This window comes from Seriola aureovittata, chromosome 12 (genome assembly GCF_021018895.1).
Source record: "Seriola aureovittata isolate HTS-2021-v1 ecotype China chromosome 12, ASM2101889v1, whole genome shotgun sequence".
Taxonomy (NCBI): domain Eukaryota; kingdom Metazoa; phylum Chordata; class Actinopteri; order Carangiformes; family Carangidae; genus Seriola; species Seriola aureovittata.
In genome coordinates this window covers 13,450,215-13,473,906 of record NC_079375.1, presented here as the reverse complement: position 1 = coordinate 13,473,906, position 23,692 = coordinate 13,450,215, and the positions used below count along the sequence as shown (strand labels likewise).

Below are 23,692 nucleotides of genomic sequence, written 5' to 3'. Positions count from 1 at the left end.
TTTCTCTCATGACAGCTTGCTGATTGCAACCTTTTGCTTATCAACCTACATTATCTGAGGGACTTGTTCAGCATTGCCTCCATTACAGACAACACTCCCCTTCTAATCTTCCGCTCACATCAGCATTGCTAATAAACCCCAAGAGCTAGACTACACCGTTTATGGACACATTTATTGCAATTGTGTCCTATGATGGAAAAGGGGATTGTATAAAGAAAGTGACAGGTGTGGATTACCGTTTGGATGCTTCCTGTCCAAACAACTCGCTCCCGTCACTCAGACAGATTGGGGCTATGCTATTTTTACGTGTTGTACTGTAGCCCTGAATCCAAAGGAGCAGACTACTGCAGAGTGGAACCTCCAGCTGCTCCTGCAACACTGAAAAATGAAGAAGATAGGTCAGAAGCTTGTTTGTAATGACAAAAAGTAACAACTGTGTCTGTTTCGCATGTGTATCTCTGTGCAAGCTTAGGATGGATCAATAGCCATCAGGTGCATGAGATTCAAGTGCAGCACCCTCCCATAGTGAAATCCTCTTAAAGCTTCTGGTAGTTCAAGTAATCTGGGAGAGCCAATGTGTGAGTGTGTATCTGTTTGCATATGTGTTTATGTGTGTGTGTTTGCTTCCGGTACATGTGCCTTGTCCCCTCCCACAATGGCTGTCTTCCAAAGTATCACGTGCCCCAGTGAATTTGAGTGCTTGAAGTGTTCACTGTGCAGCACATGAGGCAGCAGAGAGAGACAGACAAACAGAGAGGGAGGGGGAGGGAGAGAGACACAGAGAGAGGTCTTTCAAAAAAAAACTACCTGTTCACTTACAGATGTGATAATGTAAAACAATGTCTACATAGGCACTGAGAACAGCTCTACTAGAACTTTCAACCTGGCTGTGATGGAAAGAAAAGTAATAACTTCAATCAAATTAAGATTTAAACTTAATTTATAACAGTGTGGGCCTTATATTTGCACCACAGTAATTGCTGATATCTTGGAACATTTTTAGCATCACTTTAAAGGAGCTATTTATTGTTTTTTTGCAGTAGCTACATAGCCAACATTAGCATTAACAGCTGTTTACTTACCATAGAAGAAGTGTTGCAAGTTCAGCAGAACGTATTCCTTTACGCACCAAAAGCTGCCTGTGCTCCTGACTTTATATCTATGTTGGCATATTCCTAGATCTCAGCAACTAATTTGGTTAGAGCAATGTTGATATTACCAAAAGGAATGCAAAATTATGACACAGGTTATATGAAACTAGAATTTCTCTTGTTCTAATCAACATTTTTATGTTAACAATGAATCAAATGACTCTGTGTAAGGGCAGTCCACAGAGAATTATCACTGTTCCCCTAAACTCTTTAGCATCTTTCAGGACATTGTCTCGTTTTCTGCTCAGCTTTGTTTGATTGGCTTGGTTAATTCTCACCTCTCTCACCAGTATCCTGTCCAGCTTCAACAGGCAACTGAGAAAACTCTGTTAAACCCACTGAATGCCTCTCATAAAACAGTAAATTGACTTAGCTAGCAACTAACTGTTGAACAAAGTGGAGCATGTAGCAGTTAAAAAGCCAAGTATTTCCATCAGTATGTAGTGGAGACAAAAACAGATGAAGAGGGAAAGTGGATATTAGACTTATATTCATCAAGTGGCAAGAAACACGACTCCAAATGAATGCTAATATTGATCCTTGTCTGCTTACATGGGCAGCTTTTTACTAACATGTTAGCCATGTCACCTTTATAAGGTACTGTCAATGTTGGGTGCACTGGTTGTGCTGCCCCCAAGTGTCCAAAAGAATTAGTGAATGCAGGACCAATTATGTGCCAGTGAGTTTTGTTGGTTTTATTCTCTACCATTGCTGGACTGGTCTGCAAATCTGCCCCTTAAATGAGTTTTGGAGGCCACCCTTTTTTAATGTTTGACTCAACAAACTCAGATGTAATTCACATATATCCTTTTAACAGCAGAAAAATTAGTGTTTGAAAAAATATATAGCCTATCCAAAAAACACAAAAGGGCCTCTTATTCTCTTGGGAAACTAATAGCAACCTGACTCGTTGATTTTAAGTTGAAGTGAAGTGAAACGAGAAAAAGAGAAAGTGATAGTGAGGGAAAGAGACGGATGGAAATGCCTGTGATTCTGGTCAACAGACACCCTAGACAATGAATATTGAGTGGGTCAGATGAATTCAGTTAAAGAGTACTTACGTAGGAAAGAGGAAAAAACAGAGCAGGCTGACTAGAGGCCTAACGGATGAGACCTAACAACACAAAGGCCTGATGTTGAAAAGGAACTGGATTCTGAATTTCAAAGACACAAACAAGATTCACCAGGCAGGGAGGGGAGAGCTTCCCCTTATGTGTACACTGTGCTGCTGTTCTTATAGGAGTCAAATACTTCTCTGGGAGAGGCGGGGCCGGTGATCAATAACCACAAGAAAGTGGCCACTAGCCTTGATCCTAATTAGTGCAGGGTTAGAGCAGATTAGCTTGCACCTGAGCCCCTATCTCAGCCTTCCTCAAACAACAACTCCCTTGCAATCAGCTACCTGGAAGCACAAGCATCAGCATAATCCAGGGATGTGCTGTAGGTCAGGGAAAGACACCTTAGTCGATGTATGAAACTGACTTTTCCTCACATCTTGTTTATTGTTCATGTCATTGTGGGAATATCAAGCTTACATCACACAGAAGACCAAAAGTAAAGGAACAAAGAATATAATGTAGGGTGGGGACAGGTGGTGGGTCTTCCTAAATTAGTTGTGGTTCTCATGGCAAATGAGGGATGAACTGTAAACCTTTATTACAACAGACAAGTCTGTTAAACACACAGAGTTCAGGGAAAGGTAAGGAGGAGACCATGAGGAGATTAGTATGTGTTGGTAGCACTGACTGTTTGTTTGTGTGTGTGTCAGTGTGTATGTCAGTGTGTGTATGTGCTTGCATGCATGTGACACAAGCCCTGGTCCCCACTCCAGTGTGTGAACATTGCTATAAATAGAAAATACCCTCTTCATAAGCCTATGCCTAGTATTACCTCTGCTGTTCTCAAAAATATAACCTACTTAATTTGTGCAGTCCGTAAACAGGTCTGTTGTTGCTTAGACAGATTATGGTAAAAGAAACAACATGCACAGCACAGTCAAGTCTTACACAACACATTCTTGTAACTCACATGAAGAAGCATTTTCAAACCTTTAGACTGGCATTAGACTTCTGGACATTTTTTAACCATAAATTTTGATCATGTAAACCACCTAAGTGGTCACTAGTTGTGACTCGATTGTGGATGTAATCTGGTTTTACACAAGTTTATAAATGCAAGGAAAATAAAAAAGATTGAAAGTTTATCGTTCACCAGCCATGTACTAATTTTCAGCATGTCTTGACTGCGTTTCAAAGACGTATATTGAGCTCACCTACAAAGCCAAATCAACAGCCAACAGAAAAAGTTCACAAATAAACAATGTAATTCAAATTATTCATATATATAGGAAGAGTAAAGGTCCTAAGCTTGATCCCTGTGGAACACCACATGTAAAAACTGTATGTTTGTTCCATAAAACTGAATGGTTTACTGTATCAAAAAGCTTTTTAAAGTCTGTTGTTCATAACCTGGTCAGTCGGGTCAACAAGAGCTTTTCTGTGGTTCTTAGGTCGGTTCTTAAAGAATATTGTTTCCTTGTATAAGCACCACACTGGTCATGTGCAACTCTTTCTGAAATGTTTGATAACACTGCAAGAACTGAAACAGTCTGGTAATTCTTCACCATGCCCTTTCATTCTTTTTTTTATGTATCGTACTAACCCTGGACTTCTTAATGGCCTGGAAACAGTATCCTCGCTGACTTTACAAATGAAAAAAAGTATAATATACGATTTGACTATAACCCTAGTTTGCCCTTCTGCTTAGATCGTTATCTCAATACTTTGTGCAGTGACAACAAAGTTGAATCTAATAATCTAATCAAAATCTAATCTAATCTAGAACAGGCATCTTCTCATTATCTAGCAGCAATGCATTCAGCCCCCTTAGCTTCAGATGCAATGTGTTATCTACACCTTAAAACTAGCTATTTCTTTTAGACTTGCTCTAGTTATTATTGTGACACCTTTTCAAATAGGAGATACACAATATTTTAAAAAAAGCTCAGTTTAAAAAAAAAAATACAGATACTGAATTTACAGAATGAGGCATGCCATGCCAAATGGACATTGACAAGCTCTGGTTAACTGTATCTGTGTAATGTTCACGGCTCCTCACCCAGCCTGACCTGGTTTGGCCTGACACTTCTGCCAGTCTGCATACAGAAAGAAAAATTACACCAGTAGATATATAGCACAAACACACATACACACACACACACACGCTGAGACACATTCTTCCCCCTGGTTCAAGTACATGTACACACACTCACACAAATGGACACTTATCCAGCTGGCCATCAAATACCACTCTGATTTTTCCAAACACAGAGACTCAAACAAAATAACTCCCAGAGACAGAGACAATCTCCCACACACAGACATTCACATTAAAACCAATATATGCCTACACACTCACACACAAACGCCATCTCCTGGTCAATCTACCTCCTCATTCAAAGAGACAGAGGGATATTTGTAGAGCTGCCACCAATGATGATGACTCTATTAACCCATAGGCTTTTGGGTCAGACAAGGACCTTTCTACTGTCACTGTTTCATCCCTCCCCACTACATTCATGAATGAGCTGCAGGAGCAAAGTTGGCAGCCTTGTTCACATCAGCTCCAGAAATGACTGTATCAAATGCCTGAGATTTCTCTTAAGTGCCTCTCCATGTACTTTTTCTCCTGATGACAAATGGGACTTGGCTTTACCTCTTCTTGAGGAGAAGCAGCGGTAATAGAGGAGGAAATGAGAAAATCTAATCATTGCAATGATGATGATGATATACATTAACAGGTGGACATACTTTATGGAGGACAGAAGGATTTGATTTGGATGCTAATTGTCAAGCAAAGAAAGCAAGTGGTGAGGCGCCACAGTAGAGACGGAATAACACTTGAGAGGAAATGGTGCCTGGTATTTTCTCAGAACATGTGCTGGGCCAACTGGGGCATGTTTGTGGTTTTGTTTTGTGGTGCTGCTATGCTGTGTGGACAAAAAAATTCTAATGAGAGTGCTGAAACTACAGTGGGCATGAAATGAACTAACCCAAGTGACTCCCCTGAGGTACCAAAGATGGATTACGGACCTGTGTGTGTGTGTGTGTGGCTCTCTCACACACATGTACACTCTCTAGCTCTCTTGAGATAACTCCTTTATGACTATCATTACATTATCATAACACTGTCTAATGAACATAACCTTCCCCAGCTAATTTGAATTACTACTGGCCCTCTGTCTCTCTCATTTCCACTGAATGACTTAACCATGTTAGTCCAGTCAGTCAATGAAGATAAACACTTTGAAGAAGCTGGAGCTTTTGTCTCTAGGATGCATTAGGCCAGTGTTTTTGTAAAATGAGGGTTGCAAGATAAGTCTGAGAGGTCATGGGATGATTAATCGGAAAGGAAAGGGGACAAAAACATATTTCTCCTTCATAACATTTTTAAGACTCTCCTGTAATCTTTTCCCATTTACCTGTTCATTGGATCATTTCTTTAGGACTCAAAAATATTTTTAAAAAACAAACAAAAATGTAACCTCCTTGACTACAGCTGGTAGACACATGTAACAAATGTACGTAATCATAAGCCAAAAAAGTTGGGAAATGCTACACTAGGCCTCAACCTAAAAAAGACAATGAGAATGAATAAAGTCCCACCAATTTCTCTACTCAAGCTGTCACCTAAAATTTAAGAAGACTAGATCAAAAGTGGCTGGACTGCCTACGGTCAATTCCAGATTTTAGAACCATGATGTGCTCTCACTCAGCTCACAGCCTGTCTGGGATCCACAATAGTTCAGCTTTTATTTACTTCAACTCCAGAATGTAAGTTTTACTTTATGTATAAATCCTTCAGTTTGATATGTAGAATGGGTCATAGTGGTACGAAGCCTCATTACCAATGACTTCTCTCTCTCCCTCCCTCTCTCCTGCTCGGTGTGTCTTATGTTTAATTATTTCTCTGCCTCCTTTAGTAATAATGAAACATATAATGAAAGCAGTTTTTTTTTTGCTGTAATGGAGGCGAGGCTCAGTGTATTGGAAGCACTCCTCCACTTCCCTGCAGTTCCCGAGCAGCCGGGTCACCAGAGCGGCTTGGTAGACTTCCCATAACAAGAGGTGTAGCCCTAAGCCCCGGTTGGCATCCTTAAATTAAAATATAAATTGAATTAAATTAGATTTACTCAATTAAATCCAATTGAATGAAATCAATTCATTGTATTCAATTAACTTGATGGTGACTCTCCTTGATAGAAAGTAGCGAAGGTTTGTTCAAAAAGTCACTAGATTTGTTGCTTGGTGCTTCATGGAAAGAAATGTCATGAAAGAGTCTGGAAAAAAAATCGCTAAATCTAGGGTCAAAGTCCATGGAAAGGTAAACCTCCTGTGCACCAGTCAAGGCAGTAGTAGCAGATCCATCCAATCAATCACACCACTATAACCAATCCAGCTTTAGACTGAGGAAGGACCGCCTACTTAATTAACATACTGAAAAAGAGATAAATAAATAAATGTAGAAATAGCATTTTCTACAAATAACATTTTTTTTATTACCAAATGTTTTCATTTTGCATTAAATTGTTGTAATTTCGACTTTATTTTTGTATTTATACTTTAATTTATTCATACTTTCATTTTTGTCCAACTCCAATGGTTGTAATATCATCAGTCAGTCTGTCAGTCAGTCAGTCAGTCAGTCAGTCAGTCAGGGACACTCCAGATTATTGGGCTGGCCCCGCTGTTGCGGTCCAGCCAAAAACACAAATAATAGTATCTCATATGATTTTATCAACATCCCTGTAACACACCTGGGACAACAGAGGCTAACTTGTGTCATAGACTGCTTTCCACTTCAAATCATTTCCATTTTCAGCTGCATGATAACTGAGGCTGTTTCCTCACCTCGGCTCAGCTGTAACAACCCTGAGTTCACTGACAGGATGCTTCCTGCATACTCTGAGAGGAATCTGAGTGGTATAGTTACATCTTACTATAAAAGCTACATGCTGGCATCTACTGTTCATTTTGGGTACAGTACAGTTTACTCCACTGTAGATCAACAAACCAACTGATGCTTTTTCACAGTGGACAATGACACAAAGACAGCAAACAAACATCTAGTGTTTTAATAATTATATTCTGTATTATTGCATTGCTAGTTTTAATAGATGCATCATAAGAAAGTGTGAATGATGTTTATGGGAAAAAAAGTTAAAAAAAACTGATTGTGTTATTAAATATATAGTTGCTTCCATGTTTAGACAATTTCCATCCACAATTATTGAACACACATATATATATTTGATAACAGCCACTGAAATGTGTAAAAATGCATCAAATGTATCATGAATAATCCATGACATGTAACTATACTTATACTAAACACAGTCAAAGAGCATGAGAGTGAATTAATGCTGATTCAGGCTAGGACTGAAATGGCATTTTCCCTCTCTCTACCCTCTCTGTCCTTGGTCAAAAACTACCTCTGCACTCAGGTAAATCTCTGTAACATTGGTTGATTTTCACTTGAGGTTTAAAGCGAGCATTTGGTCAAGGTTGTGTAAACAGTTTTGAAAGGCACGAGATTATGTTACAGTCTGTACATCTGTTCATTTGGTGGAAAGAAAAAAGAGCAATACCCTCCATTGGCACCTGGAGTAATATGCTGTTCCGTTGTACAGCACAATTTTGAGCACAGTATATCCGAAATATAACAATCACTCACCAGCAACTAATATGTAAAGAAAAACATTAATACCCTCTGATACCTGAGGAAATGTTTTCCTAAGCAAAGAACTACATACGTAGTACATTCCCTTTCTTACACCAAGCTGCATAGCTCCTGCTTAACTCTAAGCAACGAATATGTAAAACATTCAAAATCCCATTTCCAGTTGAGTGAGCTATATATTCAAGTATTAAAAGATCCATCTCAAAGTCTTAAAATGCTTAATTATTTACAGTTCTCCCTCTACTAAGCATTAACAGCTAGAGTGATATTAAGGCAAAGATTTAGAGAAATGCTGTGAAACCCCACAGCTTTAGATTGCATTTGACTATAGAAGAAGCCACTGACTGCTGTCTGTAAAGTCAGTAAATAACCTCTGACTCGTCTCGTGCCAAAGCTGGAGGCAGTGTGGTTCCACATGGTCCCTGGAAATGGTACCTGTGTCACATCACACACACAGAAAAACAAGGAGACACTGAAGGTCAGAATTTTAGGTTGACGACTACAAGGTCAGGTAGAGTTGAAAGTGCTTTGGAGTGGGCGACTGATTCAAGGTTAACAAATATTGTGAAGCGGCCTGGATGTTGCCTATGATGCCAGTGGATGGCGTTACATATCTGAGTATAATATAATATGAATATACTATAATGTGATATAAATATAGATATGCAACATCACTTATAATTTACATAATTTCATGCTATTTTTAGTTTTTCAACATACACCCAGCTTCTTGACCGACTTACGTGAAGTACTGGGATTTCGGCGTTGTTTGTGTGTTGAACTCTGCCACTGGAACGCCTCTGGATGCAACCCGCGGGCCAAACATGGCTGCTGGGTAAACGATTGAAGATGTGCCCACCTATAGATAAACACAGAGAGGGCAATGACACCAGCATCAACTTGAAAACCACTGTACAGTATTGTATTTCAGGTCCAGTCCTTGAGAGATTCTGAACAAATATTGTTATATAATAATATTACACAATAGGAGAATATGACATGTACGCATGTAATAATGAGGAGAACTCACCACCAGACAGAGATCACAGATTTCCATCTCTTTTTCCACTTTGGTCAGGACATGAGAGTCCAGAGTTTCTCCAAAAAACACAACGTTGGGCCTTAGAAGACCATGGCAGTCACTTTCGTCACACCTTGATACAGCAGCAGAAAACAGTACTTGCGTGATTAGTTGTGTCATACTGTATTTATCACACCATATTTAATCATTAATTAATCATTATAACACAAAAGGGTAAATCCATGCAGACACAGTCACTGCTTGCAATGTGGGCAGAGGTGCAATTTGCTTGATAGTTAAACCCATGAGTGAAGAAGCTGCAGTTTTCTATCCTAGATAACTCAATGATGAAGTAGAAATTGCATGCACTCTCAGTGTGTTTAAACTCAATATCTCGTCAACGTACAACTCTTTGGCCATATTGTTTTTTTAAATGACTTGACAACCAAAGGTCTAAGAGAAAAGTTGAAATATTCACAGCACACCACTGCCCCCAAGTGGAAGCCACGACTTCACTATTACTAACATGGGGACTCAAGTACAACATTGGAAACCCCAGGTTCTCTTAATGCATAATGAAAACACTTGGAAACAAGTAAAAATGGAGATGGAGCTTAGACTGAGAAGACCTGAGAAGAGTTAAGATCCAGGACCAGAACGGAGTTCATGGAAGCACAGGGTAAATTTGATTTAGGCTTTTCATTTAATTTGTGCTCACACTGATTTAACAAGGCAGCAACTCATCACACAATCAGACTTAAGATGCACAACATTGCTTTTAACAACTACATATATAAGCCAATGTAACAGGTTGTGAGGGAGAGCTGGGACAGATCTGATCTTGAAGGAGCAGCAGGTTCAACAGAAGCTCAAAGCAGAGCAGATGGAGGGTGGAAATGGTGGTTGAGACAACTAAAGTCTCACAAGAATACCAAAATGACCGCACTCAAATTTGTTTTTATTTAAAGAGTGCAATTGGTAGTATACAGAGATCCCACAGTTTATAAATTACTAAGTTAATATTTAATGAGATAATCATTTATTCATTACATCACACTGCCTGTGTGCTGCCACAGAGATTTCTGTACAGCACAGTACAGTCCAACCACAACCTCCCTTTTTAACATACTTGCATCTGCTCTTTATATACAGAGAATTTTCCCTGCACACAAAATTAAGCAACCTGGTCTTCCCTCCTGGTGTTTGCACAGCCCCCCCCCCCCCCCCCCCCCAAATACATTTACAATTAATAGAGAGAGAGAGAGAGAGAGAGAGAGAGAGAGAGAGAGAGAGACTGCTGACATGTGGAACACACTTAAGACCACAGACAAACTGTTTTCAGGCTGGTGTGCCTGTTTAATAAAGGAAAAATCCAGGCACAGTTGGCATTTGAGAAGCAACACAAAAGCTTAGTAAGTCTGACCCTTAGCATTATTAATATCAAGTGACATTAATCCCACCTTGGCAGTTTATCCACTGGAATCTGGGCATCAGCAACATCTGGGTCAGGTGAACTGTGCATTAACAGAACAAACACAGTGAGTGAAATAGCACTTTATCCAAACAGGGGTCAACCTGAAGAGATCAGGCTACAAATCCTGCATGTTTATCAGTTCGTGTATACTCCAGAGGTGCTGCCTCTTACCCTTTGTCCTTTAGGGCGGCACATATGGGGCTACGCTTGTTCAGAGTAACATTTCCACAACTCACACAGCGCGTCTCCATCAGACTGCCTGCAGTTACACACAGAAAATGGGTATGGGAATCAAGAACAGGATGCAGTTGGCAACCAGATCCAAATTGTACGAACCATCAGAATCGTATGCCCCTGAGCTTATCAATTCCTTTTATCGATGCCAGGAAGTTTTTCAGAGCTGGGCAGGCGTATATGCTGAGTACGCAAGTTGCGTAGGGCTCTGCAAATTACGCAAGGACCCCGCCTCCCCCTAGTGTCAAACTGGGTGTCAGTGTTTACAACTTTGATGAGAGGATGAAGTGGAACTATCCTCCTGGTCACGAAAAGAGAAAAAAAAAAAACACTCCAAGAGAGTGAAATGCAGGAACAGCAATCAGGTAAACTTGTGCTCACCTCTTCAAGTTTGATGTCAGTAAATATCAGGAGGCTAACGTTAAGTGGTAGCTTGCAGTGCATTTCTCTCTAATCTGTCTGTCTCTCTAACCTATCTGGGCAGTGCTTCTCTGTCTGTATCTTGCTTATCAGCCACTTCTGGCTCTGCCCTGTGTCTTTGTGTTGATTAAATTAGTGACTAACTCTGTGTTTGTCTGATGCATGGTAGTTTTTAGATTTGTCCCAAATCGGCCCCTCACCATGAATCTTGAGCACGTGTTTGGACCCAGCCTGTCGGTGAAGGTCATCTGTGCACTGGGTGATGACAACCACGGAGCGTCCCTGCTTCCTCAACCTGGCTTCGCACTCTGCTATAGCCTGATGGGCAGCACTGGGCTTCTTGTTCAGCGCCAGCTCCCTTCTGTAATGGTAGAACTCCCAGACTCGAGACGGGGTGCGTGAGAAGGCCTCTGGAGTAGCCAGGTCCTGAGGATGCATCAACAATGTGAATGTCTTAAGTCAGTCAACCCTCAAATGCTAAGAGGGTACCAATCAAAAGCGTCATCTTCAGAGGAAAGAATTAGACAGATAACAAAATGTAGCAGATTAGGTTTAAACACCTCAATTAAAGAGTGAGATTTTTTTTTTTTTGGATTACGGATAATTGTTGATTCTTTCCTGGAGGTAAATCCTACTGCAGCCCACCACAAGAGTCCAGATTATGCAACAAATACCATTTCTTTCTTTAGTGGCTATTGCTGCTGAGATAAATCCACTGAGCTGTGAAGATGTATTATGTAAACATAAAATACACCCACTCCACAGCAACAACTTTGAACCACAGCTGGAAATCAGACCAAACACAAGACTTTGACCTAAATAAAAAGACAGTAAAAACCCATAGATAAATAAATAAATAAATAAATAATATAGTCACATACAAACATGTGTGTGTGTTTTGTTTTTTTTGTAAATTACCTGAGACTGCCACTTCCTCCACTTCTCATTTTCTCCCCTGAAAGTTGGGACTCCACTCTCCGCACTCACACCTGCGCCCGTGATGATAACTATGTGCTTTGCTTTGGAAAAGTCCTTGCGGAATTCAGACATGTCTGGGAAAACAAAATGAAAAGCAACTTACTAATTAATTGCTTTTTAAGTGTCTTAATATTAAAAAAAAAAAAAAAGAGAACAATGTGATTTAGCTATTACTATTACTATGAGACAATGACTGGTGTGATATCACTTTGAGTGATCAATGTTTTTACTCTTAACTGATCATTTCCAACATGTATAATTTTTACAATAGTCCTAACAAAATGTTGTGTAGGGAGGGGTTCTCTGGATGCTACAATAATTCAGTAAGTATTACAATTAACATTATAATGTTTGAGTTCTATATTATAATGTTCTTGTTGCCCTTTCCACAGACCTTGCATTAGTAAAATCAGGAACAACTGATTTATCAAAGAGGTCAGTATGTAGATTCACAAATAAGCTATCATTAGACAATTACAGTAACTTTTCATGATCTAAAATCTAAAACTTCTTGTTTGTTACTCATTAATTATCAGTTAAGACTTTTAAGCTTTTAACTTAAATGCTACTCAGATATTTGTGCACCATATTGTCAAGTGTTACTAAAAACATTTCATTTCTATCCTGTCAGGAAGGATGATGACTGATATCCAATGGCTGATATCCATTGTTTAATACAGGGCTAACACTGATCTGACACATCACCAAACCAACATCATATACTGTCAACCTAGTACCTTTCATTTTACCTGAATTGGGTCTTGCTGTCTCTATCAAAGGTCCTTTTGTCACATGAGTAGAGCACATGCGAAGGCCAAGGGCAAACACAGCTCGACTTTGGAGAAGCATTGTCACTGTTTCAGAAATACAGTTGAACAGGGGTAAAAACACAAAGGACAACACAAAAAGAAAATAAATTATTGTACAGCCTCACTTTTTATATGTAATTTCTGTTCCAACTAGTTGTTTTCACTCTGTAGTTTAGGCATGAAGACTTTTTCTGATTATATTATATGTGTTAGGACCGGATTATATAACTGGTCCTTTTGTATATTGAATGTGAACATGGCAAATCATCTGTATTGAATGTGAACATGGCAAATCATCCTTCAATCTTAACTGAGTCAGATATGGATCTCTTCCTGTTGTGCAGCCAAACATTGTTCAAACTTGTGTAAAAATATGTCATGCTTAACTTGGGGAAAATGTCTATTACATGATGCACAAGATGTCCAGAATATCTCCATTTAGTGTAATAGTGCAACATAGTGTTTTGTTTTGAATATTTTACTCATAGCTGCAAAGAAGTTTAGGAACAAGCACATACTGGACACAGAATATGTTGTGCTGTGTGAAAGAAATGCTCTAAATAATTACGCTTAAGGATTCATTTAAGTGAATAAATCAAGAGAAGTGATCCTGTGTGCAACTGTATAACTGCTTCAACATATCAAAATGAAAACAAGACATGGCTTCAAGAATGCTTGAAATGTAGTTGTGAAATCATCACAGATGTCGACCTGATAAGGCAAGAAATGTGCATAAAACTCTTTTTAAAACAAATAAGTTGGCTGTAAAACTAAGAGGAAACTTTTAAACAGCCTACTTAGAAAAACTGTAAGTAAAACTAGCAACTGGGTGCGTCCCACAAAGGCAGAACAAACTAAGAGTTTAATGTGTCTGAACTGGTTTTACAAATCAAACAGCTGCAACTGCGTGTCCTTACAGGTTACAGCTAAGTTGCACCCGCTGTTGTGGCTGTTTGTTGGTCATTTTGGAGATAACCAACCGGTCACTTACGTTCAAAAGGAAGGTCCAAGGAGAATATATTGAAAGTAGAAGACTAACTTTACCTGATATGTTGCTAAAACATACAACGCTAACAATAACGTAGCTTGTAAGGTCGTGAGCTAAGTTAGCTAGGACAACTCGTCGTGCTCGCTGCCACAAGTAGACACTAACGTACCCATTCAAACATGTATTACTAGGTAATTTCACCTGAAAACAGAGCCAATACATGCCTATTTAAATGACATTGCCTTATTTACCTTGCAGTACTTACTTAGCTGGGTGATATTTCCTCTTTAGGAGCCGAAATCCACACAGACTTGACGCTTGTTTACCTCTGTCAGTGCAATTAACACGAGAGGCCGTAAACGTACCACACTGTCGTAAACCCCTCTCTTAAAAAATGCACGAAAACTGTTGTTAAAGAGGTTAAAGGGAGAGAAAAAAATGTGTCTAAGAGAGCCATCTGGTGGTTAACTGCTGTAAGTGTGGTTCATTCAGGATGATTCATTCATTCTCCTCAAGGTAGAGACACAGCAGCCAACACCAAGAAATAAGAATCGGTTATTGTTTGTTTGTTTATTTAAAAGAACAAAACAAATACATATACAATACAACTGAAATCTTGCCTTATTGTGTTTTTACTAAATGTTTTTCTTCTTGTGGGACAAAAAAGATCTGGCCTGAACTAAATTGAACAAAACCTTATCACATATATATTAATCTTTTTATTATTATGATTTCTTTACTTATCTAATAGTATACCATGTTGTATTATGTAGTTGTATGGTGTATATATATATATATATATATATATATATATATATATATATATATATATATATATATATATATATGTGTGTGTGTGTGTGTGTGTGTGTGTGTGTATATATATGTAGTAATGTGAAAGCCATTTGTTGCCCCTTTTTCGTACAAATTATTAATGGCTGAATTATTAATCATACTTAATTACCTATCATTTATTAAACTATACACACTGTAAAGCTCGTACACTGGCAGCACTTAATTATGGTCAAGCCAAAACTGTAATTTTGAATTTGAAAAATAAAATAAATAAATGGGCATAATGTAGGTGTAAATCACTAGCCTAGGCCTATATATAGCTTAAGTTATTCATTTAATAATCATTTTCTGAAGACTTAAATTCTAAACGATCGTTTTCCTGGTTTAATAGGCCTGCTGCCTTTTTTTCCCCTGTATTTTACCATCTTTATTTTTTCCTCACACTGTATCTGTGCCATATTCCACCAACGCCTCTCTCTCTCTCTCTCTCTCTCTCTCTCTCTCTATCGCTCTCTCCCTCCCTCCCTCTCTCTCTCTCTCTCTCTCTCTCTCTCTCCCTCTCTGCCTCGGTGTGTGTGAGAACTCCCTCCTCCCCCATCATTTATCTACCTCCCAGTGTGTGAGTGGCCGTGGTTCTGCGTCTGCCCCAGTCGGCCAGCAGCAGTCATCACTGGACACTGGTTCAAATTGATGGCGACCACTCCAGACAGCAGCACAGACCGCCGACCGATAAGGAGACTCCGCTCCAAGAGCGATACCCCCTATCTTGTTGAAGCCCGACTCTCCTTCAACCTGCGGACAGGTAGGCGCACATCCATCCATGCTGCCCCCAAAAATCTTCCTGTTCGCTGTTTTGCCAGATGTCGTTATGTGGGTGGACTGAAGGGGATTATAGCCTAAAATACGCTCCTGTTTTACACGAATGAAAAAAAAAAGCCTTTTATTCTTGTGGGCTTGTGTTATAGTTCATCTGTGAGGCTTATCCCTCCAAAATTTATTAATGGGTGGCTCTGTAAGGCTGGGGGAATTGTGAAATGTTATGCAACTTTGTGGACTAACGCTGGTGATGACGTTTCTGGCGCAAAAACGTTAAAGGGCTTCAGAAATTAAAAAAAAAAAAAATCATTTTTAGAGCTTTAAATCCGGTTCATGTGTGAATTTTAATTCCGTCAGCGCTTGGTTACTGCTACCACTGTAATTCAACGCAGTTACATAATGTGAAGAAGCTTCAACGTGACATGTAGTAGCCCAAGCTTTGGCAATGGTTGTGGTGCACAAAATCCGGATGGGATATCCGGTTTGTTCAGCATTATTTGTAGATTTTTTTTTTTTTTTTTTTTAAATCACAGCATTTGAAACAGTTGCAATGGATCCCGCGATGATGCTCGTGGTGAATTGCCTCCTGTCTCCATCACCCTTTACAAAGCGTGTTGCATCCCCTGTTACCATGGTGACTTGGCATTTTATGCTGACTGAGTCAACAGTATTCAGATCTTTTGCACTACAGTGTAATTAAGAAACACGCTGCATCTACATTAGCCTATCTACCTGTTTCACCGAAAACACGTCTCATGGAGGTGATGACAGTCGTTTGCTAAACTCTACAGGGTCGTTGATATTTGTAGCAGCCCCAATACCAATGTGCTTCTCTCTCAGTCTTATTTAGGAGGGGGATTTGAGTGTGCCCACATGTGTCATAATTAGAATGATATCACAAGTCCTACACGGTTTGTTCCCTTGATGCCAATGTGCTGAAATACAGGCTACACAGAACATATCTGTCCCCTACTGCAACTTTGTAGATGCATCCTATAGCCCCAACCTTGCAGCTTGCTGGAGTCACACCCATTTATCTACTCAGCAAAATGTGTGAGATGCCTATGTCTACTGTAATGTTTGGATGATGGCCAGTTCTGTATAGGGATTTTTATAGAGCATCTATAGTAAGATTTGGAAGATGGTTCTTTTTTCAGTCTATTTATTTTCAGACTACAGCTTACAGTGTCTTAAGATAACTGTGGTTTTGCTCTTTGCTCTTTTGGTTGGTTTGAGAGTTCTTTGGTTTTTTTATTTTGTTTTTTTTATTTAGGAATGCTTATTGTTCCGTGGAAAACAAACCTGTCAGAAACTAACTAAAGTTTCAAATAGTGGTACATAGTGTAAACATCTTGCACTGTAATAGGGAATGCTTTTTGAATGACATAGGTGTGTGTGTGTGTGTGTGTGTGTGTGTGTAGGGCTATAACGAACAATTACGTCATTATGAAATCATGTCTTGATTATTTTTTAATTTATCATTTAGTCTATACAATGTCAAGTAGTGAAAATGTTCAACACAATACCCCAGAATCTTCTAATTGCTTGTTTTGTCCAACCAAGACTCACAAATCCCAAAGACATTCACTTTCTGATGTTATGAAACTGAGAAATGCAGAGAAACGCCACATTTGAAAAGTTGGAACCAGTGAATCGATTAATCAGCTAATCATTTAAGTGTGTTTCACACTAGAAGGCCACTAAAAGCAGAGTCTGTGTTATCTCACGGCAGGACAGTAGCAGTCTAAACTGAGGCTGGAGGGATTGTTACGAGAAGGTCATCACTTCAACCATAAAGCGACTGCACCTTGCTCCAGTGCAGCTCCTCAGTTGCCAACAGTGTGGCTGCTGTATTGACAGCTCCCAGGTGTGGGATGTCAGCCTGGGCAGTGTTGGAACAGAGCAAGGGTGCTCGGTTATGCTTTCCTGGATGAATGAACCTTAAATAAAAAATAAAAAAAGCCCCCCAGCATGTTTATGTCAGATAAGCCTTCGCAGTCCAAGACGGCTCCGCTCATGCCAGGGAACCGTTTGGCCTGTGGAGACAAGCTTGTTGTCAATGACAGGACACTGCCGTTCCTCTCTGTGCTCCTTTTTTTTTTTTTTTTTTTTATCTCTCTACTCTACAACGAGCTCATACAAAGCATGAGGGTGGTACGGGGGCGATTTGTACAACAGCACTGTTGACTCACTTCCACCTGAAGAAGTGGAGCAGGATTTAGCTTTAGCTTATTGCCAAGGAAACCAAAAGTCTCATGGTTGTGTGGCCAGGTGCTTAATAATGATAAATGACCACGGCTGCCAAGGATGTGAAACAAGGACTAAGCAATTATCTCTGTGTAGTTCCAGACAAGATAATAGCTTTGGTTTCTCTTTGTTATGTTTTTTTTTTTTAAGGGTCATTATAATTGTTTGACACACAACTTAATATATGAAAATTATTACATTCACAAAGTGTAACACAGGAGGAGGTCAAAATTGATGGTTTTTGAGCAGACAAATTTATTTTGCAGCTAAGGCTGTATCCATGTTTTCATCAATGAGCTCACACTACACAGAGAGCACAAATACACTTTTATATCCAACACTGTCAGGCTATAATAAAGACACTGCCAGTCTGGCATCTGCTTCTCTGATACTGAGTTGTGTAATTCGTTTTGATGTGTGGTGAGTTTGTCAGTGTGAAAAATTTGGAGATGGGCTGAGGCTTCACAGCCAACTCAAGTGTTCTATGTTTAAACAGCTGATTTTGCTTTTGTTTGCTTTATTCCCTGACGCTGATCAGCTCATTTGTGGATCAGGCATCTCTATGGGGAGTCAGTCTCTACCACAAGTTTGACTTTTGCAGAAACAAGGTTTGTAGCATACAAATGACAGATACCCCGTGGGCTTCTAATGGAATCAGAGAGCATGTGTGAAACATTGCTTTATTGCACTGGCCTGTTTAGCATCTACGCTAATATAATTTTGCCCCACAGTTAAATGGCTCTGCACACAGTCACAAAGATATAATGATATAATGGCATCAGTTACTGCGCAGATATCAACAACTGCGTCATCTGTCGTAAAGCATTAAAGGGTGGAGGTGTGGATGGATGGTTGACCTACTTCACAGGTTTGATTTCGGTTATTGCTGCCTGTTATGAACCTTCTCATTGTCAGCTTAGCCTGTCTCCATCTCTCTCTCTCTCTCTCTCTCTTACACACACTCACACATACACACACATTGTCATCTGGACTAGTAGGTGAGAGATCACAGTGTATGTGGAACTGGGATCATTACTGTTTACCTAAGGATCCTGTCTATGGATTTTTAGCCAAGAGGCAGAGATATGTGCATGTGTCTCTGTGTCCGCATGCTGTTGTGCATGTTTGTGAGCGCCAAGCATGCATATCAATCCATTGTTTGTGTGCTGTGTATGTGCTGCCTGCTGACACAGCATCCGTCTCACTGGAACAGGTTGTCTGCTTGTTTTTATTTGCTCATAATTCAGCAGCTCAACTACAGCCCCATCTGCTTTCTGTCTGCAGACTGATGCTACACACAAGAAAACTCAACACCCAATTAAAGGAGCTAACACTTTAGATTTTCCACTAACATCCCTCTGCTAACGAGATCACACGCTTAAGAGTTTTATAACATCATTGCTCACATAATCCAGCTAACCTTTTTACCGTGTCTCCATCCTTGTTATGAATCCTATTGGAATGGCACTCATAAGTCATTTTGTTGTAGTTTTTTTCAGAGCCCCTCACAGCCTCGACACTCAGGTCAGCTTGTCCTCACAAGCCCAGGGTCTTCTCAGGTCTGCTCTGGCATATGGAACATTAATCACAGCACACCTATTGTACAGATGTTAATTGGGGCTGAACAGCTGGATGCCTTGCGCATGGGAGAGGTGTGTGGATGCCCGATGGCTTGAGCTCCCACCATTAAACCTGGTCTGAATGCAAATAGACAAAGCTGAAGCCCAGAATTGGCTGCATTGCAGTTGTTTAGGGGATAGATTATTCGGTTATTTCCCCTTGCTTTTGTGCAACTGTGTATACATTATACGTATACAACATGCATGCTCTGTATTGTACGAGCACTCTCTGTCTCACAATTCAGTGTTGAAACCAGGCTCAGTGTTGCAGCTACATTAAGCTAAAAAAAGCAAAACTCAACTCATTCACCACCCACCACTCCCTGCTCCTCTCTCCCTGTGCTTCTTTTGTTGCAATCCGTGTACAGTAAGCACCGCTGTCCAAAACGAGTACAATCAATACACGCCAGATGCATGATGGGACAGGACAAATTTCTGCTGCAGAGCTTTATGTGCCAGCTGGGTTTACCTGAGGATTTAAAGCATGGTAGAGAAACGCTTCATACAGCTGGTGGTCAGGACTTAAGCACAGCCTCTCTGAGAGGACGTGTATGCAGATATTTTGTGTGTTAATCATTTAGAAATGATTCATATATTCACCCTCACTGAAAAAGGTCTAGTCAGATTATTCAGTTTTTGTTGGAATTCAAAAGCAGCTAAAGGTGACTGCAAGGTCAAGCACAAACAGAATATGAGCCGTCAGTCCTTGTTTCAAAGGGAAAGAGAATTTCACATGAACTATTTGGGATGAAGTCCAGTGCAAAGTCTGCTGTATGCGTAATTTTTTCTAGCTGTTTGTAGTGACTCTAGAGGCTATTAGCAAAAGTGTTTAACAAAGTGGTGATAATTAGTGGCAAGAGAGTATCACTTCTCTGTCTGCATCACTCCCAATCTATGCCTCTTCTATGGCCCCCACCCCCAACCTCCCCCCAAAAACACACGCACGCAGCACATGGCTGACACTACAGACCATGGAATGATAGACTAACGGCCCCGCATCTCAAAAAACAAGCATCAGCATCCATCTTCCATACATGAGTACACATAGGCCGTCTTGTGCTGAAGCATCCAAGGTCTGAATAAAACATGAGTAGGAAAATCAGAGGTAAAAATAGCAATGCCATATCCAAGACTCTATTACTGGATGCTCATGCGGCATAAAAATTCAATCAACCATCGGTGTCACCTGGACAGAACACCTGCCAACCTCAAGTAGCAAGATGGCTTAAAGAAAAAGGCAGGCAGGTGTCTTCAATGAGAGCCTGGAGCAAGCTGTATCATCTCAGAATCGCTCTCTCGATCTGCTTTCTTTTCATCTCTCTCTCGCTCTCTGTGCCACACTTGGAAGTGTGGGAAAGACTCGCTGGCTGTGATGTGCTTACCACACGCCAGCAGAGAAATAACGCCTTTTTCAAAAGCCTCCCAAGCTGAAGAAAGCTGCATGATGATGTGCTTATGGGTCATATTTATAGTAAGTGTGGCAGCACATTGGGCAGAGAGGGGTAAAGATACCGCTGCAATCTGAGAGGCAGCATTGCCAAGGACCAATTACGCTGGAGGAGAGAGCTCTGCCTGAATCACTGTAACTCTCTAATGCTGGTTTTGCTGAATTAAAAGCAGCATGCAATTAATTCTTTTGGGTACAAGGAAATAAAACGACTCACAGGCAGCATACAATATCCAGTCTGTTGCCGAAAGGATGGCTGTGGATATACCTGATATCTGCAATAGCAATAAAAATATATATTTTAGATAATGTGTCACAGTTAGGGGTGGGGGGGTGGGAGCATCCATTAAATAATGACAGAATGGCATTTGTTGCTTTACCAGTGTAGCTCCCATAGTGCACCAGCTCTTTAGGACATTTCTGCTGAGTAAGAGACTTCACACAGTCTGAATCCCTTCAACACTGCTGCAAACCTGGGAGTCAATTCAATCAAAGCTGCATTGCACCACTCAGCAGTATGCACTTCAAAATTGTATCCGATTTCCAATGATAAAAGTCAGGACATATTTTGGCTCTTACACTTCCAACCCTGGTTAGGATTTCTATGTTACATTACATTAACTGTTACATTAACACCTGATGTATATTTGAGTAGCTACACCAGTAGTAGTGTAGTAGTAATCCCCAGGCCCTGAGTGATTCTCTAAAGCTACTTCTATTTTTGGAAAGCATTATCATGTAGTATTTGTAGAATACAAAAATTTCAGTGTTAGTTCAGGATTAGCATGTTGTATACGTCTCCCTTTCAATTTTGCTATCCACCAGCAAAGAGTAGACATTACTTTTTATGTTGTAGTACAAATTCATAAAACTTTAGGAGGGAAATTCTTCAAATGAAACAGAGATGTTCTGTGTGAGCACTATGCTGAATATTATGGTAAGTTATGCCTACACTTTTCACTTTTCAGACAGTTATGTAAGCCTGTGTAAAGACAGACTAATAGCCTACAGGATAAACGGCTGGGATCTGAAGAGGCAGAATAATTATGTGAAACTAAGTGATTGAACCAAGGGGACTTTATGCCCCTATCCTGCACATCTTACAGATCCAGTGTAGAATTGATTTTGTAATCACATCACGTAATAACTGCAATGACGAAAAGGTTGACTTTGCCGGGATGTAAATTTAAAATTATAATGAAAGAAAACCTTCTCAGAAAGTGAACAAAACTAAAAATATTACCAGTATCTACTGAAAGAAAAAATAAAACATGAACAATCTAATGACAATGTCTGAAAATGTGCATTTCTAGAGGATACAGCTAGGCGTCATTACATTCATCGTGGTTATTTTTGAGCTCTAAATAAGTTAGATATTTTGAATTGTATTTTTATAGGACTTCAAAATGTTGAAAATGGCTGTAAAAACGGCGGAAACAGCAATGCATGTTGCTACCTGCCATACTGAGAATAGTTGACTTCAAGGCAATACATAAACTGCATTCATTTCCACAGGGATTGTCTGCTTGTTTACAAACAAAAGCAGTTATCTGAATAATCCGTAAAATCTAACCTAGTTGTCAAACCTCTGAAACAGTTCATTTAAACTTTGCCTTCATTAAATGGTTTATTTTGTCATAGAAAGTAGAAAAGAAAACTGCTTTTATCAGTCTTTCTAAAAAACTGGAAGATAATAGTGAAGGTTTCTGTCCATATTCTAAGAGAAAATGTTTGGTCTGGCCTCTGGTGGTTGGTGAATCGGGTCATATCAGGAGCCAAAGCTGCATCAGTTCCAGAAGACGTTATAGATTTAATGACTCATACCGCATGGATCATTGTATCAGGGGCTACAGGGAAATATTCCGTAATAATGACTGCAATTATGACAGCGGTCACAGCGCATCAGTAACTAGGAAAAACGCTTTGATGTGACGTGTTATATAATGGCGAGCTACCTGTGCCTGAGACCAGGAGATATCCGTCTTTACTTCAGCAGAGCCAGGAGAGGCCAGAGGAGAACTATAAGCTCTTTAGCTAAGAGTCCACTCCATTCTGTGGTGTTCATCTTAAGCAAGCAGGACAGATGGAGGTTTCAGTCAGAGGAAAATCACAGTGTCTCTGCAGACAGAGAGACGGCCAGAACGTCCCAGAGGAGTGGCACAGTCTGCTTACCATTAAGTGTTGCAGAGCTCGCAGGAGATTGCTTTCATTTTGCGGGAGTTCTTCTGTTTCCATATCCACTTACCTGCTGTCAAATAGTGTGATTCTGTGAACATATAACCAGATCTATTACCTTTAAAAATGTGCTTTTTCTTAGAGCACATTCTGTCCACGGCTCTAGTATACACTGTTCCCTTTTCCCCATAGTGCACCTTTCATTTAACAGGACTAATACATCCTTACTGTGTGGTTATTACAGAGATGTTTACTCCCCCCCACTCCCCAAAAAAGCTGCTGTCTGTCACCCTCTGCCATCACCTTGCCTGCAACACTGTTTCTTAATTAGCAGACAAAGTGGAAAAACAGAGAATGTGGAAAAATCTCCAAGTGAGGGTTTCTCTGTGATCTACAGGAAGGTCTGATGTTTGAGAAAACAGACCTGATGAAAGACTTGGCATTTAAGTCATACAGCTTTATCGGATCAAACGTAAAAAAAAAAAGAAAAAAAAAACATTACAGTCACTCATAACAACTTTTAATACCAAAATGCTCTGTAGTCTAAAAGTAATTTTCATTTTGAAAGCTGTACATGCTTCCATACAAATCTGTATTAATTTCATGGGAGGTGGTCTGCGAAATTAAGAATGAATCGACTTACAGATACAGTACATAAAGGACAGTTTGACTCAGGCTGATGAAACTGAGCCAGTCCCTGGAGCACCACTGCTCTCTGGTGGAGAGGTGCTTTTTCTGCAACAGCAGACGACTACGTAAGGCACTTGGGGTGTTGTGAAT

At 39.9% G+C, this 23,692-nt stretch overlaps 2 protein-coding genes across 3 annotated transcripts in view; one reads left to right on the top strand and one right to left on the bottom strand.

The window, feature by feature from the left end:
- Positions 1-7,269: 7,269 nt before the first annotated feature.
- LOC130179420 (NAD-dependent protein deacylase sirtuin-5, mitochondrial-like) lies at positions 7,270-14,193 on the bottom strand. 2 transcript variants are annotated; one of them, XM_056392378.1, is made up of 9 exons: positions 14,079-14,193; positions 12,766-12,870; positions 11,957-12,090; positions 11,239-11,464; positions 10,556-10,643; positions 10,371-10,424; positions 8,920-9,043; positions 8,633-8,748; positions 7,270-8,324 (listed from the first exon to the last, which is right to left on the bottom strand). In XM_056392378.1, coding segments are annotated over exons 1-9 (924 nt in total). In that variant the 5' UTR covers positions 14,080-14,193; the 3' UTR covers positions 7,270-8,248. The 2 variants fall into 2 exon arrangements, with proteins under 2 accessions (XP_056248353.1, XP_056248354.1); XM_056392379.1 differs by having other exon boundaries at positions 14,065-14,168.
- Positions 14,194-15,218: 1,025 nt separating this feature from the next.
- Positions 15,219-23,692, top strand: part of LOC130179466 (phosphatase and actin regulator 1-like) — a 46,824-nt gene continuing 38,350 nt past the window's right edge. The window contains exon 1 of the mRNA XM_056392462.1: positions 15,219-15,410. Coding sequence (XP_056248437.1) covers positions 15,299-15,410 — 112 coding nt within the window. The 5' untranslated portion in view covers positions 15,219-15,298. The remainder of the gene's footprint in view (positions 15,411-23,692) is intronic.